We start from the raw sequence: 25,520 nt of genomic DNA on the forward strand, positions 1-25,520 counted from the left end.
GAATCATGTAACGAAAACTACTATTACATGCTATAAAGAACTTTAGGGTAATGGTTAATACTAAAATTAAGTCTTCTGCAAAAAAGGAATACTTATATTATTCCAACATTTTTTAGTTCATCAAAATTTGATGGTTATGTTTCTAAGTGACAGTAATAAGATCTGAAGTACTACGACCAACTATTAACTATTTATGTAATGATAACTAATTTATTAAGCCTATCAATTGAGTGCCCTTTCCCAACCTTCGCCTAACTGTTTACTGTTTGACAACATCACTATTTGATAAAGATAGTGAAAGGAGATGGAAACTACAAAATTTCAATAAAATGCTGGGGTCAGAACAACAGAATTGATGTATAGACAAAAGGATCCTGGACTTAAGAGGAGACTAGGATCGAAACCTCAGCTCTACCATTTGCTAGCAATATGACCTTGAAGAAGTCATTTCAAACTATGAAAAATAAACTCATTATAAGTTTTAGAAAATAGAGGAGTTTAAAGATAATAAAACCATTATTAATACTCTGATGTTCATACACTTTTTAATCCAGATATTTGTTTAATATAGTTGGAATCAATATGTTTAGTCAACACCTAAATCCCAATTTCTTCTTTCACTTTTGTTTCCTTTACAATGCATGCCTACAAGTACAATTACTGAGTTAAAGGCATGACTTTTTTCCCCCAAGAACCAGTTAAATCAGACCAGTTTATATTACTGGTATTTTATGAGCACTGAGAAAAAATAGGTACCCCCTGTGATAATGTTTCCTCATCTACAAAATGAAAATAAATTCATAGGATTATGAAGTTCAAATGAGATGAATAATTTATTTAATTTGTAAACAGTAAAGCATAATATAAATGGTAGTTATGATTATCATTTTCACGAAGGGTCTTTGGACAACTGAAAATTTAGAGTTCATATTTACTGACTTTCTCCATATTTCTTTGAGAGGTACTTATTCTTTATAAATCAGGAAAGTACCAGTACATATTTAAACTAAAATGGTGGCAAATACATGACTCCATTCATACAATAAACACTCACTGAGTGCCTACCATGTGTCAGGTACCACGCTAACATTTAAGATACAAATATGAAAAAAGATTATCTATTGCCAAGGGACTCAAAAAAGCAATACAGACACTAAACAGGTGAATACTGTATAATGTAATACAGGCGACAGAAGAGGTTTACACAGGCTTTGACAGAAAAACAAAAAGGAAAAGGGAACCTATCCCTGCTTGGACTTGGATATAATTGCAGAATTAAGATTTTATTTAAGAGCCAGCAGATAAAAGGGCTTACAAAGAAAAGGACTTGAGGCAAAAAAGGCAACTGTCGAGGTGAGACAACTCTTGCGGTGGCTATGAAAAATGTCAGTGCAGTGCCACTCAGAGAGTCAAGTTCAAGGCAGAGAGTGTGAGAAAGGAGTCTGGAGAGGCAGGCAGGAAGAAATCAAATCTCTGCTGGCCAGATATGTTGCATTAAGGCAACAGGACATTCTCCTGTAGGCATGGTGAAGGCCGAAGATCTTAAGCAGGGGAATGGTTAAGATTTTATATGGAATTCTTATTCAGATATTATCAGAATTTCAAATTAGGAGAACCAAATTAATGTCAACTAGTTTGCTTATTCACAGTTTTATCAAAATGCATCAAAAGACAGTATCACAGTAATAATAAAATATATTAATATTTCCAGTTTACATTTTTGGTATCAAGAATTGTGTACTTAAATTCTACTATAAAACCTTACACGTGATAGGAAAGTGTGATAGATCAATTTTCAGCTAGTTTTAATATAGCTTTTCAAATCTAGAATGAATAAGTCCTTAAATTAAAACAAACCAAAATAGAACATACCTGAAGATATTTCTGTAGACCTACTATATCTTATTACTTTTTCCAGCTGCTCATGATTCTTTCTGCTGAGTACTTTTGCTTGAACAGGCTCTTCAGTCTGGGCTGAATGTCTGTTTCTACTTTTGCAAGGTTCACATGTGCTAGACATACTGGCACTTTCATACCCTTGAGTAAAAAAATTGACAACTGTTATCAGTTGCAACTAACTCAAACTGAAAGGGAAATTAATTTCCATAGTGAAACAGTATGAGTAACTCAATTTATAAAGTTGTGAGGGCCTTGTTTAAGAAGAAATAAAAAAAAAAAAGAAATCAAAACAGTAAAGAATATGTCTTAGAAATACCTTTGTAATAGTCTTTGGAATCATGGGGTAACAGTAATAAATTCTAACACTTCACTGTCCTTTGATATTCACCTCAGTGAATATATCCCCAACTCAAACTACATGGTAGACCTCACATAACCCAAATTCTCTACTAGACTCCAAGTTAACAATTTTACAATATTAATAAATATAAGAATCATATCTAGTCTATATATGTCCATAATAGACAGAATAAGGGGTATTAAATAATCAAATGTCTGCTTTTATATACCTTTTGTAAATAACATGACTTGACCTAAAAATTCTTTCGCAACCATGATGGTGGTCCCATGGACTGCAGCTTGCCAGGCTCCTCTGTCCATGGAGTTCTCCAGGCGAGAATACTGGAATGGGTTGCCACCTCCTTCTCCAGAGGATCTTCCCAACCCAAGAATTAAACCCAGGTCTCTCTCATTGCAGGCAGATTCTTTACCGACTGAGCTATGAGGGAAGTGCTACCCCAACCATAGGTTATATATATACATTCTATCAAAATTTCTATTAAAATTTCCAAGTTTTGTTGTTAATCTTTTTTACATTTGCTTTTTGGTATCTAGCACAACATAGAAATTCAACTTAATTTTGTTCCACATGAATAGCTGGTTATACCTACACTTTTTCCACTGAATTAAAATGCAAGCTTGGTTGATACATTAAGTCTCCTTATTTGTTGGGTTTTATTTCTGGACATTCCATCTGTTTAACTTATTTATTCCAGTGCCACAGAAGTTTTACAGTATGTTTAAACATCTGGTAAGGCAAGTCCTATCTAACTTCTTTTCTTAGCTAATTTTGGACATCTTTCCTTCCATATAAGCTTTGAAATCTTTTGCCCTGTTTACAAAACAATCCATGGAGATTCAAAATGGAATCTCACTTGAGGTATTTATTAATTTGCAGAGAACTGACATTAACTAATTTTATACATTCTAACTTAAGAACACAATTATGTTTTTATATTTGCTCAATCTTATTTCATGTTCTTCAGTTTTTCTATAGATCTAGTACATTTCTTGCTAAATTTATTCCTTAGGATTTTTTGTCCCAGTAGCTCTGGATACTACTATGAAGAAAATACTCTCCCACCACTTCCATTTCTACTGGGTATTATTAATACTATGATAAAGAAAAATATTTACACACTTATTTCATAACCTTATTTCATAATTACTTAGTTAACTTAGGTAGCTCTTTTCCAGTGTTTCTTTGGCTAGCTAAGAAAAAAATAAAAATATGCTTCCCACCTTTTCAAACATTTATTCCAACCATTTAATCTAGCCAAGATACTTCACAAACAATGCTTAATAATGATGGTGGCAGAGAGGGAATCCCAGTTAATTTCTATCTCTGGAGTATTTTCACTACAAAAGTGCTTGTAACTGGCATCAGCTAACAGCTTTTATTATAGTTAAATAACTGCCTCCCTTTTTAGGTGCATTTTCATTAGGAATAACATAAAATTCTATCTAATCTACCTCTATGACTACATGATTTGTCCTGTAATGTATTTGATACAATAAACTATGCTGACAGATTTCCTGATAATAAATCATGACTACATTTCAACATTCTAATAGTCTTTTGAGAGACTGGCAGATTAAATTTGCTCATATTTTACTTCTGAATTTATATTAATAATTGAGATTAAACTACTGCTTTCTTTACTGAACTGTTACCTCTCCTTTTCACCTTCCACCATATACAGGTCTCTATCTCATTCATACATTGTTTCTATAAAGATAGGACACGCCAACATTTTCTTTTCATCTTGACAGGTGAAGATGAGCACTTTGTCAGAGAAGAGAACTCGAGGGTGTGTACATTCTCTCTGTGTCTCCTGGCTAGACAACGGTCAACTATTTTGATTTGCAGTCTTGAGTCTTCCTTCATTAAAGATACTCTTTTATTATTTAATAATTGCCTTCCCGGGCTTCGGCCCGGGGCCGCGGTCCCTGGAGCCTCCTGCGGGCTTGGGGGGGCCCCAGGCGCCCATCCTGCCCGGTGCGCAAACACCCCGGAGCGCGGCAGCCCCGCCCTGTCGCCCTACCGAGGCCCGCCCTGCCCCCACGCCGCGGGCCCAGCACGGGACCTTCCTGAGAGAGCAGAGAGCGACGGCCAGGCACACGGACAGGCACGCGCACGCACCCACGCCAGGCAGCAATGTGTTTATTGGAAATGAACTAGACATTACATTAACCAAATGAAGATATAACATTGCATGAAGCATAGTCGGTGCAACATTTAAAAGATCACAAAATAAAAAGAAAACTCATTTTCAAAAGAAATATTCTATCCAAGGCGAGCCCTGAACACCTTAATACAATGATAACATTGACCATGAAGATTCAGAATAAAATTTAAACCGGGAAAAAAAAAAAAAATAATTGCCTTCCCATCTATTTTTTTCCTTCTCTAGAACTCCTTGTGTTATCAGCTCCCAAGATTTGTCTTTATGCCTATAATCATTTCCCTCTTTCTTTTATTTCTTAGTACTTTCTGGCTTCTCTGGTGGCCCCAACAGTAAAGAATCCACCTGCAAGGCGGGAGACATGGGTTCGATCCCTGGGTTGGGAAGGAAATCATGCAACCCACTCCAGTATTCTTGCCTGGATAAAGCCCATGGACAAAGGAGCCTGACAGGCTATAGTCCATGAGATCGCAAAGAGTCAGACACGACTGAGCAACTAAACACGGCACAGCACTTTCTGCTCTGTGCAATGACACAGCTCTTCCCTTTAATTTTCTAGGCCAGTAATTTGGAACTTAATAGCATTCATCCTCTTTTTCAAATAATCTAGACATTAAATGTGAAAATCATTTTGTCTAGTTCTAAAGAATTTATAACTCAACCTGCTTTTTAAAAATAATTCTATCTGCTTACGTATTCTTATTTCAACAAGTGAGTGTTTCCTTCAATGATTCTGTTTTTACTAGACTTTACCTGTTCTAGTGGTCAGCTTCTATGTCTTCTCTCTGACTGCTGGTCCCTTCTATGTGCACTGTTACAGTCACTGGGTTAGTCATGACTCTCGTCTACCCTTAAGGCTGGACCCAACTGCTGGGGAGCTTTAGTGGCAGCACACTGAGAGTGCCTGGAAGTCTCATGACTACAGTGAAGCAATGTTCAGGCTAGTAAGTTGTCAGCCTCCCATCAAGACAATAAAAGGAAGTCTCTCGATTCCTCAGTCTCATCCCCTGCAAAGGTGTATGCTCTACCATGTTCAGGGTAGGCAGGATGCCACCTCCTTTTCCAGTGACACCCTTTCCCATGAGTACCTTGAAAGTGGCAAAAGACTGCTATTCTTGGAAGGGAACAAAGTGCCCTTCTCACAGAAGGGGTTGCATGGATTTCCTCCAACCAAGTTTTCTCTGAGAACCACAGAGCTCTGACTTTTGCTCCAGACACTCTCTGCAAGAGCTAGCAGATCCTAAAGACTTGCTGCTTCTATCTCCAAATCACAATACCTACTGTTAGTAATAAATACGCTCCCAAGATACTGTCAGTTTCTTTTCTGTGATATCCTATCTGGATTCAACTTCCCTTTCTTTCTCTAAAGTCATCATTCAAGTTAGGACTTTATCATCTCATACACAGGTTCCTGATTTATTTGTTGGTCTCTCAGATTCTCAAGCCACCCTAATTCATTTTGCATGAAGCTTATTAGAAAAAGAGCTCTCTTGGTTACTGTAGACTATTACACAAAACAGCAATAAAAGGTATGTTTGCCAAAAGTAACAGGTAAAATGATATGAATGGTAGTACTATTGCTCATTTAATTAACAGCAAACATAGATCAAAGAAAATGAAGTATGTTATTCTAGTAAGAAAAGCTTCCCTGGTGGCGCAGTGGTAAAGAATCCACCTACCAATGCAGGAGACACGGGTTTGATCCCTGGGTCATGAATATCACCTGGAGGAGGGCATAGCAACCCATTCTAGTATTCTTGCCTGGAGAATCCCATAGACAAGAGGAGCCTCATGGGCTATGGTGCATAGGGTAACAAAGAGTCAGACATGACTGACCAAGCATGCGTTCTAATAAGAATATTTATATAAATGAAATTAAGTTTCTGACTGCTGTTACTGAATGTGAAAAGTGCTGAATGAATTCTAATCAAAATTAAAATATGTATTACGTAGCATACACAAAATTCTCTTCAGGGAGCAGTTAAAAAAAAAATTCAGTCATCCTCCAAAAGAGTTGAAATTGTTCAGAGCAACATGCTATAATTTTTAAGATGTTACAAAAAAAGGGGGGGGGGGGGGAACCATGATTTTACATGAGTCTCAGATATAAAATATCAAGGGCTAGATTTCCAAAATTAGGGTACTACTGTTGATTAGTTTCTCTTTGGAGCACTTTAACAGTAATTCTACAGGAAAGCCGGAGATTTAATTAAAGTTAGTAATACTTCAGAGTAACACTCGCCAGGCCAGCTGATACAACAACAGCAGTAACTATGATGTTCCTTATTCATATAAGGGGGTTATTTCCTGTCTCACTTCATCATTCCTTCCCTTACCTCCATTCTGTTTTCCTCAGCAAAAGTGGCTGACACAGCCAGCTAAATCACCATTATAGGGAAAGAGCTCAGCCATGGCCTCCTGGAGACCTTCCATGTAGCCACACAGAGAAGGACTGAATCATCAATGAATCTAAATCTTGGGAGAAGGCCTTACCGTCCCCCTGTAACATGGAACACAGGAGCCTCCCTCTCTCTCTCTCTCCCCTGAAAGGTTTCATGAAAGAATTTCTCACGTCCTCCTGGGCTCTGATAAAATATGAAACCAAGTTTGCCTCACCCCACTGAGGGCACATGTCCATTCTGTGCTGCAGCTTGGCTACAGCCCAGCACTGGCCCCCAAGCCACAGGCTGTCCCACCAGTCATGATGCGACTGTCGACTCGGGGTCACCCTTGTGGTGGAATAAGGGACTCAGGGAGCAGGCACTTTTGGCTACCCTTCCTTTCCCTGACTTTGTGAGAAATAAACTCTTTGGATCTAAAGAGGGCCATATCTGTCAGGACTTGTCTTGCCTGATGCTGGACATTTATTTAACCTCAGTCTTCATTACCGAGCACAAAGAGCGGGGAAAGGAAGAAATGGAAAGATTCAGGGCTGGGTAGAACCCCAAAGTCATTACACAAACAGTCCCAACCAATTTCCCAAAAGAACAAGGACCATCTCAACTATGTGCTTCTACTCCTCTAATAACATCAAAGAGGAAACAGGCCTGGTAGCGTAGAGCCAAATTATCGGTCTGATAACCAAGTTTTATGTCTGATAACTCAAGTACTCATCCAGTAATGCGAAGAAATTATGCTAAACTCATAAAGTCTGAATTTGAACTGAAGTTTGAAAAATGATTAGCACACAATTTGTAAAATCTTACTTTGCATTCAATAATACATATCTTCATATATAAAGACCTTCTAAAGATTATCACCATTGGTACACTACCATCATGGGAAACAAAGTTAAACGAAGTTTTAGCATACTAACTCTGAAAGACTGTTAACATGTGCAAAAAAACAGATTAACAGTTCATACGAGACAGTATATATGTCCATGCTTTATCTCACAAAATAGCAACTTAACTCCCACCGTACTGGTCTATTTGCCATATCCTATTTCTTTCCACAGTTCTCTCAAACTCTCTTCTTGCTTCATCCTGACTCTATACTACTTTTCTTATTGTTACTACAATTTGGAATGCTTTTCAATCTTCCCTCTTATCGACCTCCATCCCTACTTCCTTTAAGACAAAGTAAACATGCTCTTTTCTAAGAAGTCATGGCTGCTCCTACCCCACAGAGAACAGAAGCATAAACGAGCGGTTTGGCTCAGCACCTCAGTCTCTAATATGCACATGTGCATATTAAAACACCTGGAATCTTGCTAACACGTGTACTAAAAAGTCATGTTGGTGTAAGGTGGGGCCCAAGAGTCTCCAATTCTAATAAGCCCCAAGATGATACAAATTACGCCTGTCATGGTTCACATTCTAAACAGCAAGGATTTAGGTCATCTGATTTTGCTACATATTATTTTAACTCTGCATATATTAATTTGGTTCTCCTACTAGGTCTTTTATCTTTGTGTGCGAGCCTTAAAGGGGAACTCTCACTGACAGATGGTCTTAAATGCCTCTTTGACAAATGTTTGTGTTTTGAGCAAATATTTTTATACTTAAATGTGACAGCAAATAGATTAGAATGTCCATCTTTGCCTAAAGGTAAAAAAAAAAAAGTTGACTTGTGTATCTGGAACCATAATTCTTCAAAATAAACAAATTTCAAAAATACAAATATTTGTATTTCTAGGATTTCTAGGTTAAGGTAGCCATGGCCAAATGTTGGTTCAGAGTCTCTAAGACCCTGTTACTGAAACTGTAGTCCACAGACTACAACGTCAATACTGTCAACAACCCTGGGGAGCGTGTTAGAAATGAAGACTGTCAGATCCCTCCTGGGACTGACTGAATCAGACTCTTGACACTAAACAAAATTCCCAAGAAGATCTGTATGAAATGTTAACGTTTAAGCAGCACTGGGAAGACCCAGAGGAATCAGGTGGAGAGGGAGGTGGGAGAGGGGATCGGGATGGGAAATATGTGTAACTCTATGGCTGATTCATATCAATGTATGACAAAACCCACTGAAAAAAAAAAAAGAAGCACTGTCCTAGTACGCACAAATTAGTTGAAAGAGAGAATGCTGGGATAACAAATGTTAAGTTTCCCTCCTTTTATTCACAAGAGAAAAAAGCACTTTGCTGGGGCAGGTATTAGACTTTAATATGATGTTCAGTTACCCAGACAGTCTCTCGATAAGTGATCACTATCTACTCAAATGCTCTCTAGTGGCACCAAGAGTGACCATGGAGAAGGCACAAATGTATTTTCATTCATTTGGTTTCAGATCACTAACTAATCTGCTAAGTGACCAGCTCCTCTCAAACCTACACAACTGAAAAATTATTTCAAGGATGATAATGTGTATGCTGAGAAAAATTCTGCCCCTGTTCAAATCCATTTGTTTAACCATCAAATCATACTCTCTACATGACAGTAGAGGTTAAGAGTCCAGGACTTTAGGATACACGAAGTATTGGAATGGGAAAAAAATATATACATGTATTCTTTTTCATGTTCATAGTTTTCATCAGATTTTTCAAGGGTTCCATTACCCAAAAATGCTTGAGACAAATGCTGCCAAAGTTCACAAGTGGATTTTTAACTACAGAGTGCCCCGGGACCCTTCAGTTCAGTTCAGTCGCATAGTCGTGTCTGACTCTTTGTGACCCCATGACAGCACGCCAGGCCTCCCTGTCTATCACCAACTCCCGGAGTTCACCGAAACTGATGTTCATTGATTTGGTGATGCCATCCAACCATCTCATCCTCTGTCGTCCCCTTCTCCTCCTGCCCTTAATCTTTCCCAGGATCAGGGTCTTTTCAAATGTGTCAGTTCTTCACATCAGGTGGCCAAAGTATTGGAATTTCAGCTTCAGCATCAGTCCTTCCAATGAATATTCAGGACTGATTTCCTTTAGGATGGACTGGTTGGATCTCCTACTACGCTTATATGTTTTGTAGCTTCCAAGAGAGGGAGTCAGTGGGTACAGTCAGTTTTCAAACTTTTCTGATTATAAGCCTAGAATATTTTGTTCTCAAGCACCAAATACTATATATATCCTTGAACACACAACAACCTTTCAAGGCCACAGTCAAAAAGTGTCCCTTGCAAACTGGAAGGAGCATCGTTTAGCTATAATATTTCAGATTTTAGCTAATAAATGTATTTTTAACCTAGCACTGGACATCAGTAAATTCTTCAAAAATCATAAACAGTGGCATGCAGTGAACACTATAAAGAGAACTTCAATGTGATATTCAATGATAAGCTTCAATAAAATATGAGTTAATGTTTTATCGTAATAGCTAAGGTTCAGTTCCTGAAGGATTAAGAGCAAACTTATTCCAAAAGTGATTTCATCTACATGATATTCAAAGACTGCAATGTAGTTAGAGGGTCACATTTCTTTAAATGAATCCACCACAGATCTAGCCAGAAGTCATGAATAAAGTGTTACATGTAAAATTAAACTATAGAATATTAAAAACTTCCAAGCTCACAGGAACCACCATACATAGGAAACATAAGAAGTTTTAACCAGGCACTAAAAAGAATAAATGCCATGTTTTAAAATATCTACAACATTAAATCCTACTTGATACATTTTGTTTAAAATGTTCAAAGGTAACTAAAAAATGACTTTGTTCAAGTGGGTCTAAATAGCACCTACACATCTAGCTACACTGCAATTATTTACAACAGTGAGAGTAAGGTTACCAATGGTTAAGCTTATCAACCGTCAACTAATTTCAGTACTTACCAATATTTTTCACTCTGCTTTTCGGTTGAGTAGAATGCCTCTTCTTACTCTTTGATTTGGGAGTTTTATCTTTAGATGCCAGGCTGGCCTGTGCAGATGTTTTTCTTGACTTGAATGTTTTAGTTACTGTTGTTGGATCTACTGGGTCAAGCATACTGTTAAAGCTTTCTAAGGACACTTCATCAACCTGGCGTCTTCTCCTACTGGTATCTAGTTGATTTTTGCAATTACTGTTTGTTGTTTTCTCTACAGACACTGCAAATCCAGTCTTGAGAAATGGCTTTTCTCCTTCACCCTCTTGGTCATAAAACCATGGTGTCCTACTGTTCTCCACCTCCTCTTCAGGCTGTTTTTGATTCCTTACCAATGAAAATAAGTTTTTATATATTACAATAATACATTTCTATGTCTATGGAAAATTCCAGATAAACTTAATTTATAGTCTACTAGTAGAGTCAGATAAATAAAAATTGTCAACAGGCTATAAAAACATTCCCACCAAATACACAGTAAATATGAACATATTACACAGACTAATTTACTAAATTACTTTAAAACTTAATTTTGGACCTTTCTCACTAAACCATTTTCACTAGTGAAAGTTCCAAACTAAAGATTCAACATTCAAGATGGAAAAGAGTGGGAAAGAAAAATCAAGGGAGGATGGGACATAAAAGGTAAAAACAACACAGAAACAACTTAAAAAGAACCATAGTTGGAAACATACATGGATCTGTGTCACCTACAGCAGTCCAAATATAACCAAAATTTGGTGAAGACAACTGGCCATGTAACTAGTAATTTATTTCTCTGCACATTAAACCTTGTTTAGCTCTATTAGTCTAGTGTCACTTTCCAAATTTTATCTACTAAACATCCTTTAATATGTTAACAGGAATTCACTGGTTATCTAAGTGTGGGGAAAAAATGGGCAAAACAAAGTTAAACAGGCACTTCTCAGAACTTTTAATATGCCAATGTCCTTTTACAAATGTCTTAGAAGGGAACACAGTGAACAGCATGTACAAAACTTTTTATTACAGAACCTGACATGGACAACTGTTCCTAAGAATATAATTTAGGAGACACTGATCTACAGGGAGTAACTCAAAATAAAGATTAGCAGACCTACAGTTTACATGCCAAATTCAGCTTGCTGTTTTTATATGGCCTGAGAGCTAAGAATGATCTTTATATTCTTAAAAGGTTGGGGGGAAAAAAAGAGAAAAATAGCTTGTGACACATGAAAATCATATAAAATTCAAATTTCACTGATCATACATCAAATGTTATTGGAACACAACAATTCATATGCTTACATAACTGTTTATGTTTATGAATGCTTCTGTGCAAAAATGGCATAGACAAATGGTTATCTCTATGGTCTGCAATATTTACTAGCCAGGCCTTTATAGGAAAAGTTTTCTGATCTCAGCTCAAGACCACAATGTTTCTGAAGTGGTCAAATATTTAAAATAGTAACATTCAGATCCATCCTTTATTTTTAACTACCAATTATATATAAAATATAGTTAATACTGAAGTAGGGACCTTTCAACAGGAAGGCTAAAGTTTTGAATAAAAGTCCATTGCTTGAACCATTTTTGAATGGCAACTGAGCACTGAACACTGTCTCAGGTTCTGACAATAGGATACTTTCACAGAATAAAATGAGACTTAATAAGAAAAAGTGGTTAGTACAGCTAAGAAAAGGTATCAACAAGTTCAGGGCTGTTTATCACAGGATTCCTCAAGACAAACATGAAGTTGAATTCTAAGAATTTGTTGTTAATTATGTTAAAAAAAAAGTTTATGATTTAAAAACTATCAAAATGCTAAGCGCTTGAGACATGCCCCAACACGTAACTAAAAGGAAAGTAATGTGACATATATTTATAAAGGAACAGGAAAGACAAAATCATATAGATATTTCTGACAGAACAAGTATTAGGCTCAATGAATCTTTAATTTTTCATCCTTTTAAAGTTTTTCTGAAGGAAATAACAATAAAAAAGTTAAATATTTTTACAAGCTGGCTATCAAAATCATTTTCTGGATTAAAACAATCACTAAAAATATTATTTACTGAGCCATAAAAATGCTTAGAGAATGATTAACTTGGGCCAATAAGTCTTTCACACTATTTGAGTCAGAATTATAACTGGGAAGAATATCATATTGAAAAATAGTAAATGTGTAAGAAACAAAGAAAATCTTGACTATAACTGATAACATGTATCACTAAAACTTTTTTGGCAAAATTTGTTTTTACAATCTAATAGTACTCAACACTACATTTGGATGTGCTCTGGGCACATACTCTAATCAGGGGCTATGAATCAAACAAGTCAGCACTTTATAAAAACCACCCCCCAGTAGTTAATGTTAGTTTCCAGTTCTAAACCAATGAACAGTGAACTGTTTATAATCTTAAAGAAAGATACGAAATCAAGGCCAAAGACACTCTATAGGTTAGATCTTACACTTTCTTTTTTTTTCTTTTCCCCAATTATTTTTATTAGTTGGAGGCTAATTACTTTACAATATTGTAGTGGTTTTTGCCATACATTGACATGAATCAGCCATGGATTTACACGTGCTCCCCATCAGTCTTACAGTTGCAAACTGAATCTCACAGGACACTGATCAAAACTCTGAACTGTTCCTGAACCAGCATTAGCAGCAGGTGTATGCCTGAGAGACCTCTGTAAGAAGTCAGAGCTTCATTCTCAACACTCTCAAGCCAATCACAAACATCCTCCCTAATTACATTTTCAAATGACATGTAATACATATAATCACCAAGTGACGCTTAAGCAAATAATGGATTATGTTTAAAATAAAGTACCTTTGTTTTTCTGCTCCAATAGAAGAACTACTTTCAAAAGGTTTTGGAAAAGCCATGTATTCTGTTTTCCCTGAAGGATTCTGGGCTAACGGTTGCTGCTGTTCAGTGGGTGTAGAAATATTTTGAGAAAAGTCTCCAAAATTAGAAGGAAATAAAGGGCTGAAATTCATACCTAGTAAATAAAAACAATGGGTAAGATACAGAAGCACCTTTGGCCTTAAAACAAAATTGAAAGACAGTTTTAATTAAATGTGCCGTTCCAATCCACCAAAACAAAAACTAATTAAAATAAAGTAACAGCGTGGTTCAGTGGTAAAGAATCCACCTATCAATGCAGGAGATAAAGGTTTGATCCCTGGGTCAGGAAGTTCCCCTAGAGAAGGACATGGCAGCCAACTCCAGTGTTCTTGCCTGGGAAATCCCATGGACAGAGGAGCCTGGTGGGCTACAATCCATGGGGTTGCAAAAGAGCTGGACATGATTTAGCAACTAAACAACATCACTCATTTATTTAATCACTGTTTTATAGCTCAGTCCTACTATGTTTTCAGCACTGGTGATTCAAAGATAAATATCGATCCCCACCTCCTTAAGAGTTAAAAGTTAGAAAATATAATACATGATATTTATCAAAGTAAGCATGACTCTACTGCAGGTGCATTAGACTCTACCGTAGGTGTGTTATGTGTTACTTCTTTCAATGCTCAAAACAATGCTGTGAAATAGGTACTATATTTATTGTACTAGTGAGAAAAAAGGCTTAGAGATCAAATGCCTAGTAAATGAAAGCGAAGGTTAGATCTCAGGTCTGCATGACTCCAAAGCTCAGGTTCTTTCCAGTCTAACTGGGAAGTAAAATATAATCACATACTTTAATATACAGTGCTGCGTCAGAGGTATTTGCAAAAGGGCCACTAACAACTTGGGGGAGAAGGGGAACAAGGTTTCAGGAAACTGAATTAGCTGATGAAGAATGAACAGTCTCTGAACAGAGCTGCCATAGGTAGAAGGCATATTATGACAAAAAGGAACAGTATGTGTAATTGCCTATATTATTTGCTACTTAAACAGCCTAGTCAAAAAAAGTTTACTGCCAGTATTAACCCACACTCAAAAACTAAAAACCTTGTTAAACTGTTTAACACCATTACTTTTACAATCCCATTAAGAAAATACACTGTGATATATGGATATTTATATTTACAAAACCCTCCCAACCCTTTATCTCTTTGTATATTCTCTGGCAAACACCTTCAGCTCCTCTCTCTTCACGACTCACCTAACTGATCACTCTCTCTCCAGAACATCTTTAAAATTACTCCTTTTTCTTTACCACTACCGTCAATGCCTTAGGTCAAACTATCGTCCCCTTCCTGCTATTACTGCAATAGCCTTTTGTTCACCATCTATACTCTCAGCTCTGTCCCTCCAATCTCAATCAACACAATGACTAGTGTCATCATTCTAAAATACAAATTTCATGCATTCCTCTGCCCAAAGTCCGCCAGTGGCCCCTCTAGTAAGCAACGGAAAGTCCAAGCTTCTTTGCCCAGCACAAGGGCCTCTGCTGTGTTCCAGCACATGGACTACTCTGCCCCTGCCGTGGCCTGAAACACTAGCCACACTTTACGACTGCTTTGCAACTCTTAAGTGGTTCCATTGATCAGAAAGCCCTTTCCCTTCTAATCTCCCTGGAAAAAAGTTCTATTGGTTCTTTAGCTTTACTATCGCTTTCTGTAGGAAAAAACAGATTTGCCGACAATCCTGTCCCCGCAAAAAGCAGGCTATTCAATCTCACCTGCACCACTCCTACAGCACCCATGACAAAACACCAAGCATTTATTGACACTTTTAGCTTCTCCACTAGACTCTTAAAATCCTTAAAGCATCAGCTTTCTCATCTTTGAATTCCAGCCATTTTTATTTATATACTGTATGGCACATGATAGGTGGAGAAAAGTCTGAATAAAAGTCTGAACTAAATAAAAGTAAATATGAGCCTGAACCAAATAGTCACCCTTAGTCTAGAGGTATTATCTCCCTACAAAGACATGAAACTCCTCTAGAAGGGTGCTGTCTTATGCACCTCTCCTCTCCTAATATCTTACAGAATGCCTGATGTACAGCAGTCAGTAGACAGGTTAATTTCTTTCTCCTTGATAAACAGTTGTGGAATAATTCAAAGATGTAAGACTAAGCAAACATTTCATAACTTATTTGGTTTCATTAGCAACCATATTCAATTTAAACATTCACTATAAAGAATTAAAGTAGAAAAGAATTTATATTTTTCTTTGCAAACATTTCCTACCATTCCAAAAGTGACTGATAAAAATCCACGTATTAGACAAATGTTAGTCTCAAGGACTCTACATTTACTTATTTTTCTTTAAGTTTTTGGCCACTTACTTGGTGCAAATGACGAAAAATTAGTAAAGCCCGGTAGGTTAAACAGATTTACAGGCTGAGCTGGAAAGTTGAAAGGACAAAATAAACTGGGAGAAGGAGGGTGTGATGCACCACTGCCTCCTTCCTTGCTTGCAGGTTTTTCTGGATGCTGATTTTGTTGGCGCATGAGTTCACTGAGCATTTGTTTCAACCTATAAAAATTGAAGGAGTCAGTAGTTTAAAGATTAGTTATATTGCCATCTATGTCAAGTACATCCAGAAAGTGTGTGTGTGTGTATATATGTATACGTGTGTGTGTGTGTGTGTGTATATATATATATATATATATATATATATAAATGATTCAACAGTATGTGGAACACAGGGTTCTCTGGTGGCTCAGTGGTAAAGAATCCGCCTACCAATGCAGGAGACATGAGTTCAATCCCTAGTCTGCGAAGATCCCACATACCACGGAGTTACTAAGCCCATGTGCCACAACTACTGAGCCTGTGCTCGAGAGCCTGAGAACCGCAGCTACTCAAGCCTGGGTGCCCTAGAGCCCATGCTCCGCAACAGGAGAAGCCACTGCAATAAGAAGCCTGTGCCAACTACAGAGTAGCCCACGGTCACTGCAACTAGAGAAGAAACCCACACAGCAATGAAGACCCAACCCAGCCAAAATAAAAAAACAAATAAAGAGTTTACAATGTTAAATAACAGTAATTAAAAACAAAACAAACTTCCAGTATGTGGAATAAACTGGCTGCTCTGATGTTTACTACAACAAATATTTGCTTGTGCTGCACAGTTAATAACTTAGCCTTTGGAACAAGAACTACACTTAGCACGTCTATCAGATAGGCATAATGACAACAAATACTTTCACCTAAGGTTAAGTGTAAAGTTGAAAACCATAGCTATTTTTTTTTAAGTCAGGTCCACAGAATTAAAAGAAAACATTAGGCAAAATCACTGCTTATAAAATTCTCAGGAATCAGAGAAAATTCAAAAATGCAATTTGGTTCAGCCTTTCTCTCTCGGAAGGTAACCATAAAACCCTTGCTTTTACACTGTAAAACCAGTGCTACAACTGAGTTTTGGCACTGAGTATACATCCTCACTACTTCTAAGGAACAAATTACCTCTGCACATTATTCTGTTGCCACGTTAGCTGGGTATAGCACTGGTTCAGCTGGTGCATTATAAGGTGCACTTGAGGGGATGCAACACTGCTGGGCATAACACTGTAAGGACTCGTGAGAAGAGTTTGTAGCAGACAAGACAGAGTCTGTGGAAAGAAAAAATTTTCCATAACAGTTACCAATGACTTGAGATAAATGTACTGCTTCAAAAATAAGATCAAAAAAATTTACTTGCAGAGTAAACTTTACCTGCTGGTCTTGCATTAAAGTCTGACAAATATTGACACTGAAATCGAGTTGTTTCTTTAGCTGATTAATTTGCTCTTGCCATTGTTCTTTCTCTTCTACGTAAGAGAGTTCGGACACCCAGCGAAGGTTTTCCTGACGCTGCATGCTGATATTCTGTTGTCTTGTCTTGGCTAAAGGACGATAATTTCCATCTGCTGAAAAAGGGCGATTGTTCTTCCACCTAACACAAGATTTAAAGCATCAGGTCATTTTATGTAATTATGTCATTTTAATTACATAATTCAAATTTAATTTTATTTATTTTATTTATGTATTTAAATTAAATTTAAATTACATAATTTAAAATTATGTAATTTTAAATCTGGCAAAAAACCTTGATACCCTGCTTGTTCCATATGCCTGTAGTCTATTTTTAAGTTCACTGGACTTAAAATGTATGTAAAATAGAGAAAAATTCTGGATTTCTAGTCTTGTACCGTATCACTTTGCATTCCTTTTCAGTCTTTTTTCACTTATGTTTTACAGAGAAAAGTCCATATAATTCTGTATTCTTCAAAATGAAAAGTTATTATGGATACTGTATCACAAGCATTTTTCCACTCTTCATGTCTTTAAAGCTTAGCCACACAACATCCCATCAAGTGCAACTACTTAACCATCTTTTTATACATGAAATGTTTTTCGGTTATAAATAACAATGCAGTAGATATCTTTGTTGACACATCTTTTTACTATTTATGATTTTTATTTTTGCTTAATTCCCCAAAACAAGAGTGAAGATCAAAGATAATCAACCCTCCTCCTACTGAGCTGGAATCTACCTTGACAACAGCACTCTTGTGATAAAGTAAATACCCTACGTGGTCTTTGTCCCACGTTCCCAGCACACAGCTCCTAACTCCTGACTATCTCCTGAGTGATGACTGCCTTCTGTTATTTATAATGTGCTCCTTTTGGCAAACCCTAGTTAGCTTCATGATGAGGACTGGTCACCAGAAAAATTAACCAGATGTTGGGCTGGAACTTTCAGCCTCATTCCCCAAACTTTTAGGGAGGGAGACTGAGCTTAATCGCCAATGACTCAATCAATTCTGCCTATGTAAAGAAATCACCATAAAAATTCCTAAACAGCATGGTGAGGACAGCTTCTGGGTTGAACACAGTGAAGTCCTAGGAGGCTGATGTGCCCAGATAGGGCATAGAAGCTCTTTGCTCCTTCCCAACCCACCCATGCTTTACACGTTTCTTTCTCTGAGTAATATCTTTCGTAAGTCAGTAAATGTAAGTACCTTCCAGGGCTCTATGAGCTGTTTCAGCAAATTATGGAACATGAAAGAGTCTGTTGCTGTTGTTCAGTCACTAAGTCATGTCCTAAATGCACACACCAGACTTCTCTGTCCATCACTATCTCCCTGAGTTTGCTCAAACTCATGTCCATTGAGTCAGTGAAGCCATCCAACCACCTCATCCTCTGTCACCCGCTTCTCCTCCCACCTTCAATCTTTTCCAGCATCACGGTCTTTTCCAAGGAGTCAGGTCCTAGCATCAGATGGCCAGAATATTGAAGCTTCAGCATCGGTCCTACCAATGAATATTCAGGGTTGATTTCCTTTAGGATTGACTGGTTTGATCTCCTTCCTGCGCAAGGGACTCTCAAGAGCCTTCCCGGCACCACAGTTCAAGGGTCAGTTCTTTGGTGCTCAGCCTTCTTTATGGTCCAACTCTCATATCCATACATTGACTACTGGAAAAACCATAGCTTTGACTATACGGACCTTTGTCAGCAAGGCAAAAGGAGCTATGGAAACCCCCAAATCTGTAGCCAAGTCAGACAGAAGTGTGGGTGCTCTGAAGACTCAAGACTTTAAAGTTGCATCTAAAGTGAAGGCACTCTTCTTAGGACTGAGCCTTCCAACCTGTGGAGTCTGGTCAACTCCAGGTAGTTAGTGTTGGGATTGAATTATATTGTGGAACATGCACTTGGTTCAGATAACTGAAGAACTGCTTGGTGTCAGAAAGACGGGAGACTCTTTAAAAATCAAGCAAAAAATTAAAACACTGAAACTAACCTAGTTTTAGTTTCCTTTACATTGTAAGAGTTACGATTTGCACTGTGTGGAGGATACATATGAAAGTTATCATTGGAACTGGCATCTTGCTCCTCCTCTTCCTCCTCTTCATCTGTCCGTACAATTCCTTCAGAAAGGTAACCATCTTCATCTCCTTCTTCATCCAGGGCACACTGGGTAGAACCTCCCCAAGTTGCCATTGTTCTGGAGATTGAGACAAAATACAGATCATTCTGGAGATGAGCTACTTCACCTCCTACTAGGAAACAAACTCTGTAACCCCCTGCCAAAAAAAATTATATATATCTATCTACATGTATATGGATACATGGGTATATATATATATAAAACTTCATTTAGGCATAATTAACTATGTGATGGCTGTTACTCTCCAACTGCTGTAATATAAAATGTTTACTCTGACTTCCACAAAACAATTCTTCAAATAAATTAAACTCGTAATCATATCCCCTGGGACTCATTCCTAAAGTAAACCTCCCTCAACTTTTTGAGTGATAGTTTTCTAGATCAAAACCCTCAAGAAAATCCCTATCAGTTTGGTCAAGTGTCTTAGTAATTTTTTTAAAAATTTTAAAAAGAGAGAAAGGTGATGCTATGAGAAGTTACAACAGAAAGTAGCTGGATTGAGTCACAAAGGTGATGCTTAACACCCAAGCCTCACTGCAACAGCAGACTTGTACTATGATGCAGAGGGCAAATGAGGCTGCCAATCCTACAAGTGTTAAATAGGTGGTATTTTTTAAACTGATTTAAACACCTCTCTTACTTTTCTGTTCTGCTTTGCTGAGGTGTACAAAGGTTCTCAGATGCATCACTTCTCAATGAAACAGCCACTGGAGATGCAGTTTCGGCCAGACCTTGCCGCCTCTGATGTTCAGCCATCAGAGCTTCCAGCTGCTTTCTTCTCTGTCGTAGCTCCTCCCTTAACATTTCATGTCTTCGCATATCTGACCATACCTGTTATTTCAAAACTTACAGTCAAGTTACTGTAAATATTGGATTTGTTTCAGCCTTAAAGAAAAACAGGTTAATACTATTGCTAATACCAACAAAAATTTCTATCCTCACTCTATCCTTTTTACACTGAGACACCCATGAAGGTCAAAACGCTACTTTAGTAATAAAGTAGAAAAAATTAGGCAACCATTAATTCTTAATGAATACAGTCAGGAGATATGAAAGACAAGGGTTCCATCTCTGGGTCAGGAAGATCCCCTGGAGGAGGAAACGGCAACACACTCCAGTATTCATGTCTGGGAAAGCCCATGGACAGAGGAACCTGGGCCACAGTCCTTGGGGCTGCAAGAGTCAGACATGACTGAGCGACTGAACATGCACATATTAACTTCATCAACTATTGACAGAAAATTGTTATGTTTTCCATAAATCACATATAAATAAAATGCCAAAGGAAAAGTTTTCCTAATTGAAATGAATACTACTTACTGTAACTATTTCTTACATACAATTCTGCCAAATATCTGTTAATAAAGGGCAAGACTAAAGATACTTAGAAGTATCTCAACTTAATTACTTTTTGGAAAAAAGTATTTCTTCCCACAACTTAAAGGCACATAATAGGCTACATTTAAAAACATGTTTCACAGATACTCAGTTTTCTTCCTTAAGACATGACTTAAGACAAGGTGCAGTATACAATACCTCATTATCTACCACTGAAGAATCATGAGGCTCAAAACCAGATTTGCTTGTACTGGCTTCATTTTCATTAACGGTTGGGGATGAAGTAACAGCTGGCATATGTGTTTTTGTGGGACAATTACCCACACTAGCAGCTGACAGCTAAAAAAGAATTAATAAAAACTATTATGAAGAATTAAAGTAATTGTTAATTTCATAAAAGTAATTATTTCACCACTTCTCTAGGGCTTTGGTACCATATTTAGTTTGTTATTGCCACACCTCAATTGCCATCATGATTCAAAGAAAACCTAACATAAGAAAACAAGATGAAAATGCAGGGTAAAGATGATCAGTATTGCCAACCCTCCAGAACAGGACATGAGGGATAAAATATTACTGTAGAAAATGTCATATACTGAACCCAACTCTGGCATATATTCCTCGGGTATATAGATTGGGAACAAGAAAAAAGAATTAGACAAAGAATGAAAGACAAACATCTAGAAAACAGTTATATTAGAAATATCACTTGATACATTTCCTTTTCTTTGAAAACAAAACCTGACTCATAAATAAAGCTATTCATAACAATAAAGTATAGGAAAAACCTCAAAAAGAACAGATAGTTCCCTCCCATGTTAACCCTACTCCTGATTATGTGACATGGACAAAGATTGTACGTTCTTTGCTCAATCTCAAACACCCATGCGTGGGGTACTATTTGATAAGCATATATACATATAATATTCAAACTACAAATAAAATATTTTATTAAAAAAAAAACTCATGGTAGCTTAACAGCTCTACCATGTAATTTTAGACCAGGAAGAAATGGAAATGCTTTTCCCTTAACTGCAAAGTTCAAACCAAAATATCTCAATATAATATAATAAATAGTTATGAACACACATTTTCTGAATCAATAGCCAGGCAGCCCAACAAGTGAAAGAATGTAGATAATCAGAGTTAATTCCTACGTGCTATCTTTCACAGTATAAAGGTACATCCCTAACCCATTTCATTTGTCCATCCATTTCTTTAATCATAAAAGACTTATAAATCTATCATATCAGTACTAGAAAAGACAAGGAGTACTTTCAATTGACATTAAGGTTTTAAACATCTTTCTTCAGACAAACAAAGAAATTTCCTAATTACCTGTAGGTTAGGACATGCCTTTTGCAATTCTTGAATTTTCTCTTGAATCTCAATCAGTTTCTTTCTTTCTTCCTGCAATTGTTTGAGTTCTCTCTGCTGCTGCTGTAGTTTAGCCTCATAAAATTTCTCTCTATAATTAAATTGACATTACATTTGTGGACTCCAGTAAATCTGATAACAGCATTAAACACGATGTAGTAGAGTACCTATGGAGACTTTCTAAAATTTTATGACATGAAAGTCAGAAGCTTAACATACCTTGCCTTTTCATTTACTCCAGCATCTTTCTGTGTTTTATTGGTATTTCCTCTAGTGTTATTTGCATTTTGTTTGGTGTCTTCTGCTGGAAAGAAATCCTCCACAGAGGTAACTCCTTGATCGGCTGCATCATCATCCTAAAATAGCATCATTATATTAAAATGATCTTGATATGTAAAGACATTATCCAATTCATACCCTAGTAAGTATGACTTGGTTGTAAAATTCACATAAAATTGAAAGCAGTAGGGACAGCATATGATTTTTAGAGAATAATGAAGTTCATCTACCAATGACAGGAAATAAAGTACTAAAACTAAAACTGTACATTAATAATTTGAGCTGCCAATTACCCAGTAATGGCAAATACTAGTTTGACTTTTCCTTCCTTGACCAGATTATGAACTATCAAAAAACAGCTTATATGAAAAAGATAAAAACTGTATCACTGAAGCTGGGACCTCTTGATATGAGATTTTTCTTCAGATGTAATTTTTATATCAACAATTTAATAATTTATGTCTAGTATCACTTGCTCAGTTAGTTTTCCATTTCCTCACTTTGGTATTTAGTTTGTGAAACAAGTACCAATGGCTCCCAAAAGAAAAGCTAATGAGAATGTACCAACTCAAATGTGTCACTGGAAAGACAAAAACAACAACAAATTACTTATCTTCCTAACAGTGGGTCCACATCTTCTGTTAAAATCAATGTACTTATTAAACTGTTAAGACTGGAGGTCATCTGTCACATTTTCTTAAAAATATTTAATGCTGTACACTTTATACACGCTTTCTCTGCAGATATCAACTGAAACTTTAACTGCTGGATATAGAATTCTAGTAAAATCTTAGAGTTGAAGCTGACTAGATTGCAAACCTGTCTAATCCATTTTAAGCTTCTAGACATGGTGTTACTCTGATCTTCTCATAGATCTAAAAGCTAAGCTAATACATTACTAAAATGGTAAGCTTAAAAAGAAACTGAGTTGCAACCCAAAGATACCGAAGATGGACCATGAGGCATTTTCACACAATAAGAAATGGAAAAACCAAAGTATGAGAAAAAAAAAATACCCTTAAGTTTCAGATTGTTACATGAGGGTGTCTGAACACTTGATATAAACTCCAACACTAAAAGTAACTGACTAGAGAATTACTGATGTAACACATGTTGTATTACAAGAGACTGGTTCAAGATGGCAGTGCAGAAGGACGAGTGCTCATCTTCTCCTGAGAGAGCACCAAAATCGCAACTAGCTGCTGTACCACCATCGACAGGTGGCCATTGGAACCCACCAAAAAAAGATACTCCACATACAAGGACAAAGGAGAAGCCGCAATGAGATAGTAGGAGGGTTGCAATCATAATAAAATCAAATCCTATACCCAGTGGGTAGGCGACCCACAAGCTGGAGAACAATAATACCAAAGAAGCTCTCGCACTATTGTGAAGGTTCTAGGCCGCCCATCAGTCTCCCCAGCCTAGGGATCTGGCAAAGGGACTGGGAACCCTACGGAATCTGACTTTGAAGGCCACTAGGGTTTGATTATAGAACTTCCACAGGACAGGAAACAGAGACTCTACTCTTGGAGGGCACTAACACCTTGTTTTACAGACTAAGATACATCAGATGGACAAGTGGAGACTTAAAAGACATTATAAGGTTTTACAGAGCATATAAGTTGTCTCACTTAATCTAATCAGGAATAATGATAGTTTTATACAATCATGATAACTATATAACTGTTTAGAACTTCTCCTGAGTCCCTTGGGAAAAAGGATACAAGTAAAGGCACAAGCAAAAGAAAACTACCCATAATAAAATAAATAAAACTTATCAACCTTAAACACATAAAAACTTGGGGAGTTCTGGATCATTTTTTAAAAAGCTCTCGGGACAAGGCCCCTTAATCCTTTGGGGTTGCAGTTTTCTTTTTTTTCCATACATGTCAAAAGAGCTCCATTCAACATAAACCTGAAGTTAAGCTGACTCATCTATAAGCCACCAAGTTATTCATCATTTCTCATCTATTATTCCCAAGCTGGAATCAGGACTGCTGGGAGAAATAACAAGCTCAGATATGCAGATGAAACCACTCTAATGGCAGAAAGTGAAGATACACTGAAGAGCCTCTTGATGAGAATGAAAGAGCAGAGTGAAAAACCAGGCTTGAAACTCAACATTAGAAAAACTAAGATCATGGCATCTGGTCTCATCACTTCATGGTGAATGGAAGGCGAAAAAGTGGAAGCAGTGACAGATTTTGTCTTCTTGGGCTCCAAAATCACTGCAGATGGTGACTGCAGCCACAAAATTAAAAGATGCTTGCTTCTTGGAAGGAAAGATATGACAAACTTAGCATATTAAAAAGCAGAGACATCACTTTGCCAACAAAGGTCCATATAGTCAAAGCTATTGTTTTTCCATTAGTCATGTACACATGTGAGAGTTGGATCATAAAGAAGGCTGAGCACTGAAGAATTGATGACTTCAAATTGCGGTGCTTGGAGAAGACTCTTGACAGTCCTTTGGCCTGCAAGAAGATCCAATCAATCAATCCTAAAGGAAATCAACCCTGAATATTCACTGGAAGGACTGATGTTGAAGCTGAAACTCCAGTACTTTGGTCACCTGATGCAAAAACCTGGCTCACTGGAAATGATCCTTATGTTGGGAAAGACCGAAGGTTAAAAAAGAAGGCAGCTGCAGAAGATGAGGTGATTAGACAGAATCACCAACTCAATGGACAGGAACTTGAACAAACTTCAGGAGACAGTAAAGGATACGGGAGTCTGGTGCGCTGCAGTCCATGGGATTGCAAAGTCAGACACAACTTAGCAACCGAACAACAACAACGTATATGTATATATAAACATATAAGGTATTATTTATATTTCATTATTTATCTATGTAATCATATAGAGAGGTATATATACACTGATATGTAGTCGGAGAAACCTGGCGTGCTACAGCTCATGGGGTCGCAAAGATTTAGACATGAGTTAGCGGCTGAAAAACAACACACTGATATGAAGAAATCTCTGACATGTGTAGTAGGAAAAAAAGCAAGTTGTAAAATAATACAATCTATATAAACACAA

The 25,520-nt window shown here is 37.1% G+C and overlaps 1 protein-coding gene across 24 annotated transcripts in view; it reads right to left on the reverse strand.

The window, feature by feature from the left end:
- Positions 1-25,520, reverse strand: part of PCM1 (pericentriolar material 1) — an 84,481-nt gene that overhangs the window by 26,221 nt on the left and 32,740 nt on the right. For 16 of the 24 annotated variants that reach the window (XM_065947332.1, XM_065947341.1, XM_065947333.1 and 13 more), the window contains 11 exons: positions 22,416-22,552; positions 22,158-22,287; positions 21,018-21,158; positions 20,122-20,312; positions 19,335-19,538; positions 17,266-17,485; positions 17,017-17,162; positions 15,893-16,083; positions 13,484-13,655; positions 10,636-10,994; positions 1,873-2,037 (listed from right to left, as the gene is read on the reverse strand). In XM_065947332.1, coding sequence (XP_065803404.1) covers positions 1,873-2,037; positions 10,636-10,994; positions 13,484-13,655; positions 15,893-16,083; positions 17,017-17,162; positions 17,266-17,485; positions 19,335-19,538; positions 20,122-20,312; positions 21,018-21,158; positions 22,158-22,287; positions 22,416-22,552 — 2,056 coding nt within the window. The remainder of the gene's footprint in view (positions 1-1,872; positions 2,038-10,635; positions 10,995-13,483; positions 13,656-15,892; positions 16,084-17,016; positions 17,163-17,265; positions 17,486-19,334; positions 19,539-20,121; positions 20,313-21,017; positions 21,159-22,157; positions 22,288-22,415; positions 22,553-25,520) is intronic. The other 8 variants (XM_065947344.1, XM_065947343.1, XM_065947353.1 and 5 more) reach the window with 1 other exon arrangement.

Source organism: Muntiacus reevesi, chromosome 10 (assembly GCF_963930625.1).
Source record: "Muntiacus reevesi chromosome 10, mMunRee1.1, whole genome shotgun sequence".
NCBI classification, from domain to species: Eukaryota; Metazoa; Chordata; class Mammalia; order Artiodactyla; family Cervidae; genus Muntiacus; species Muntiacus reevesi.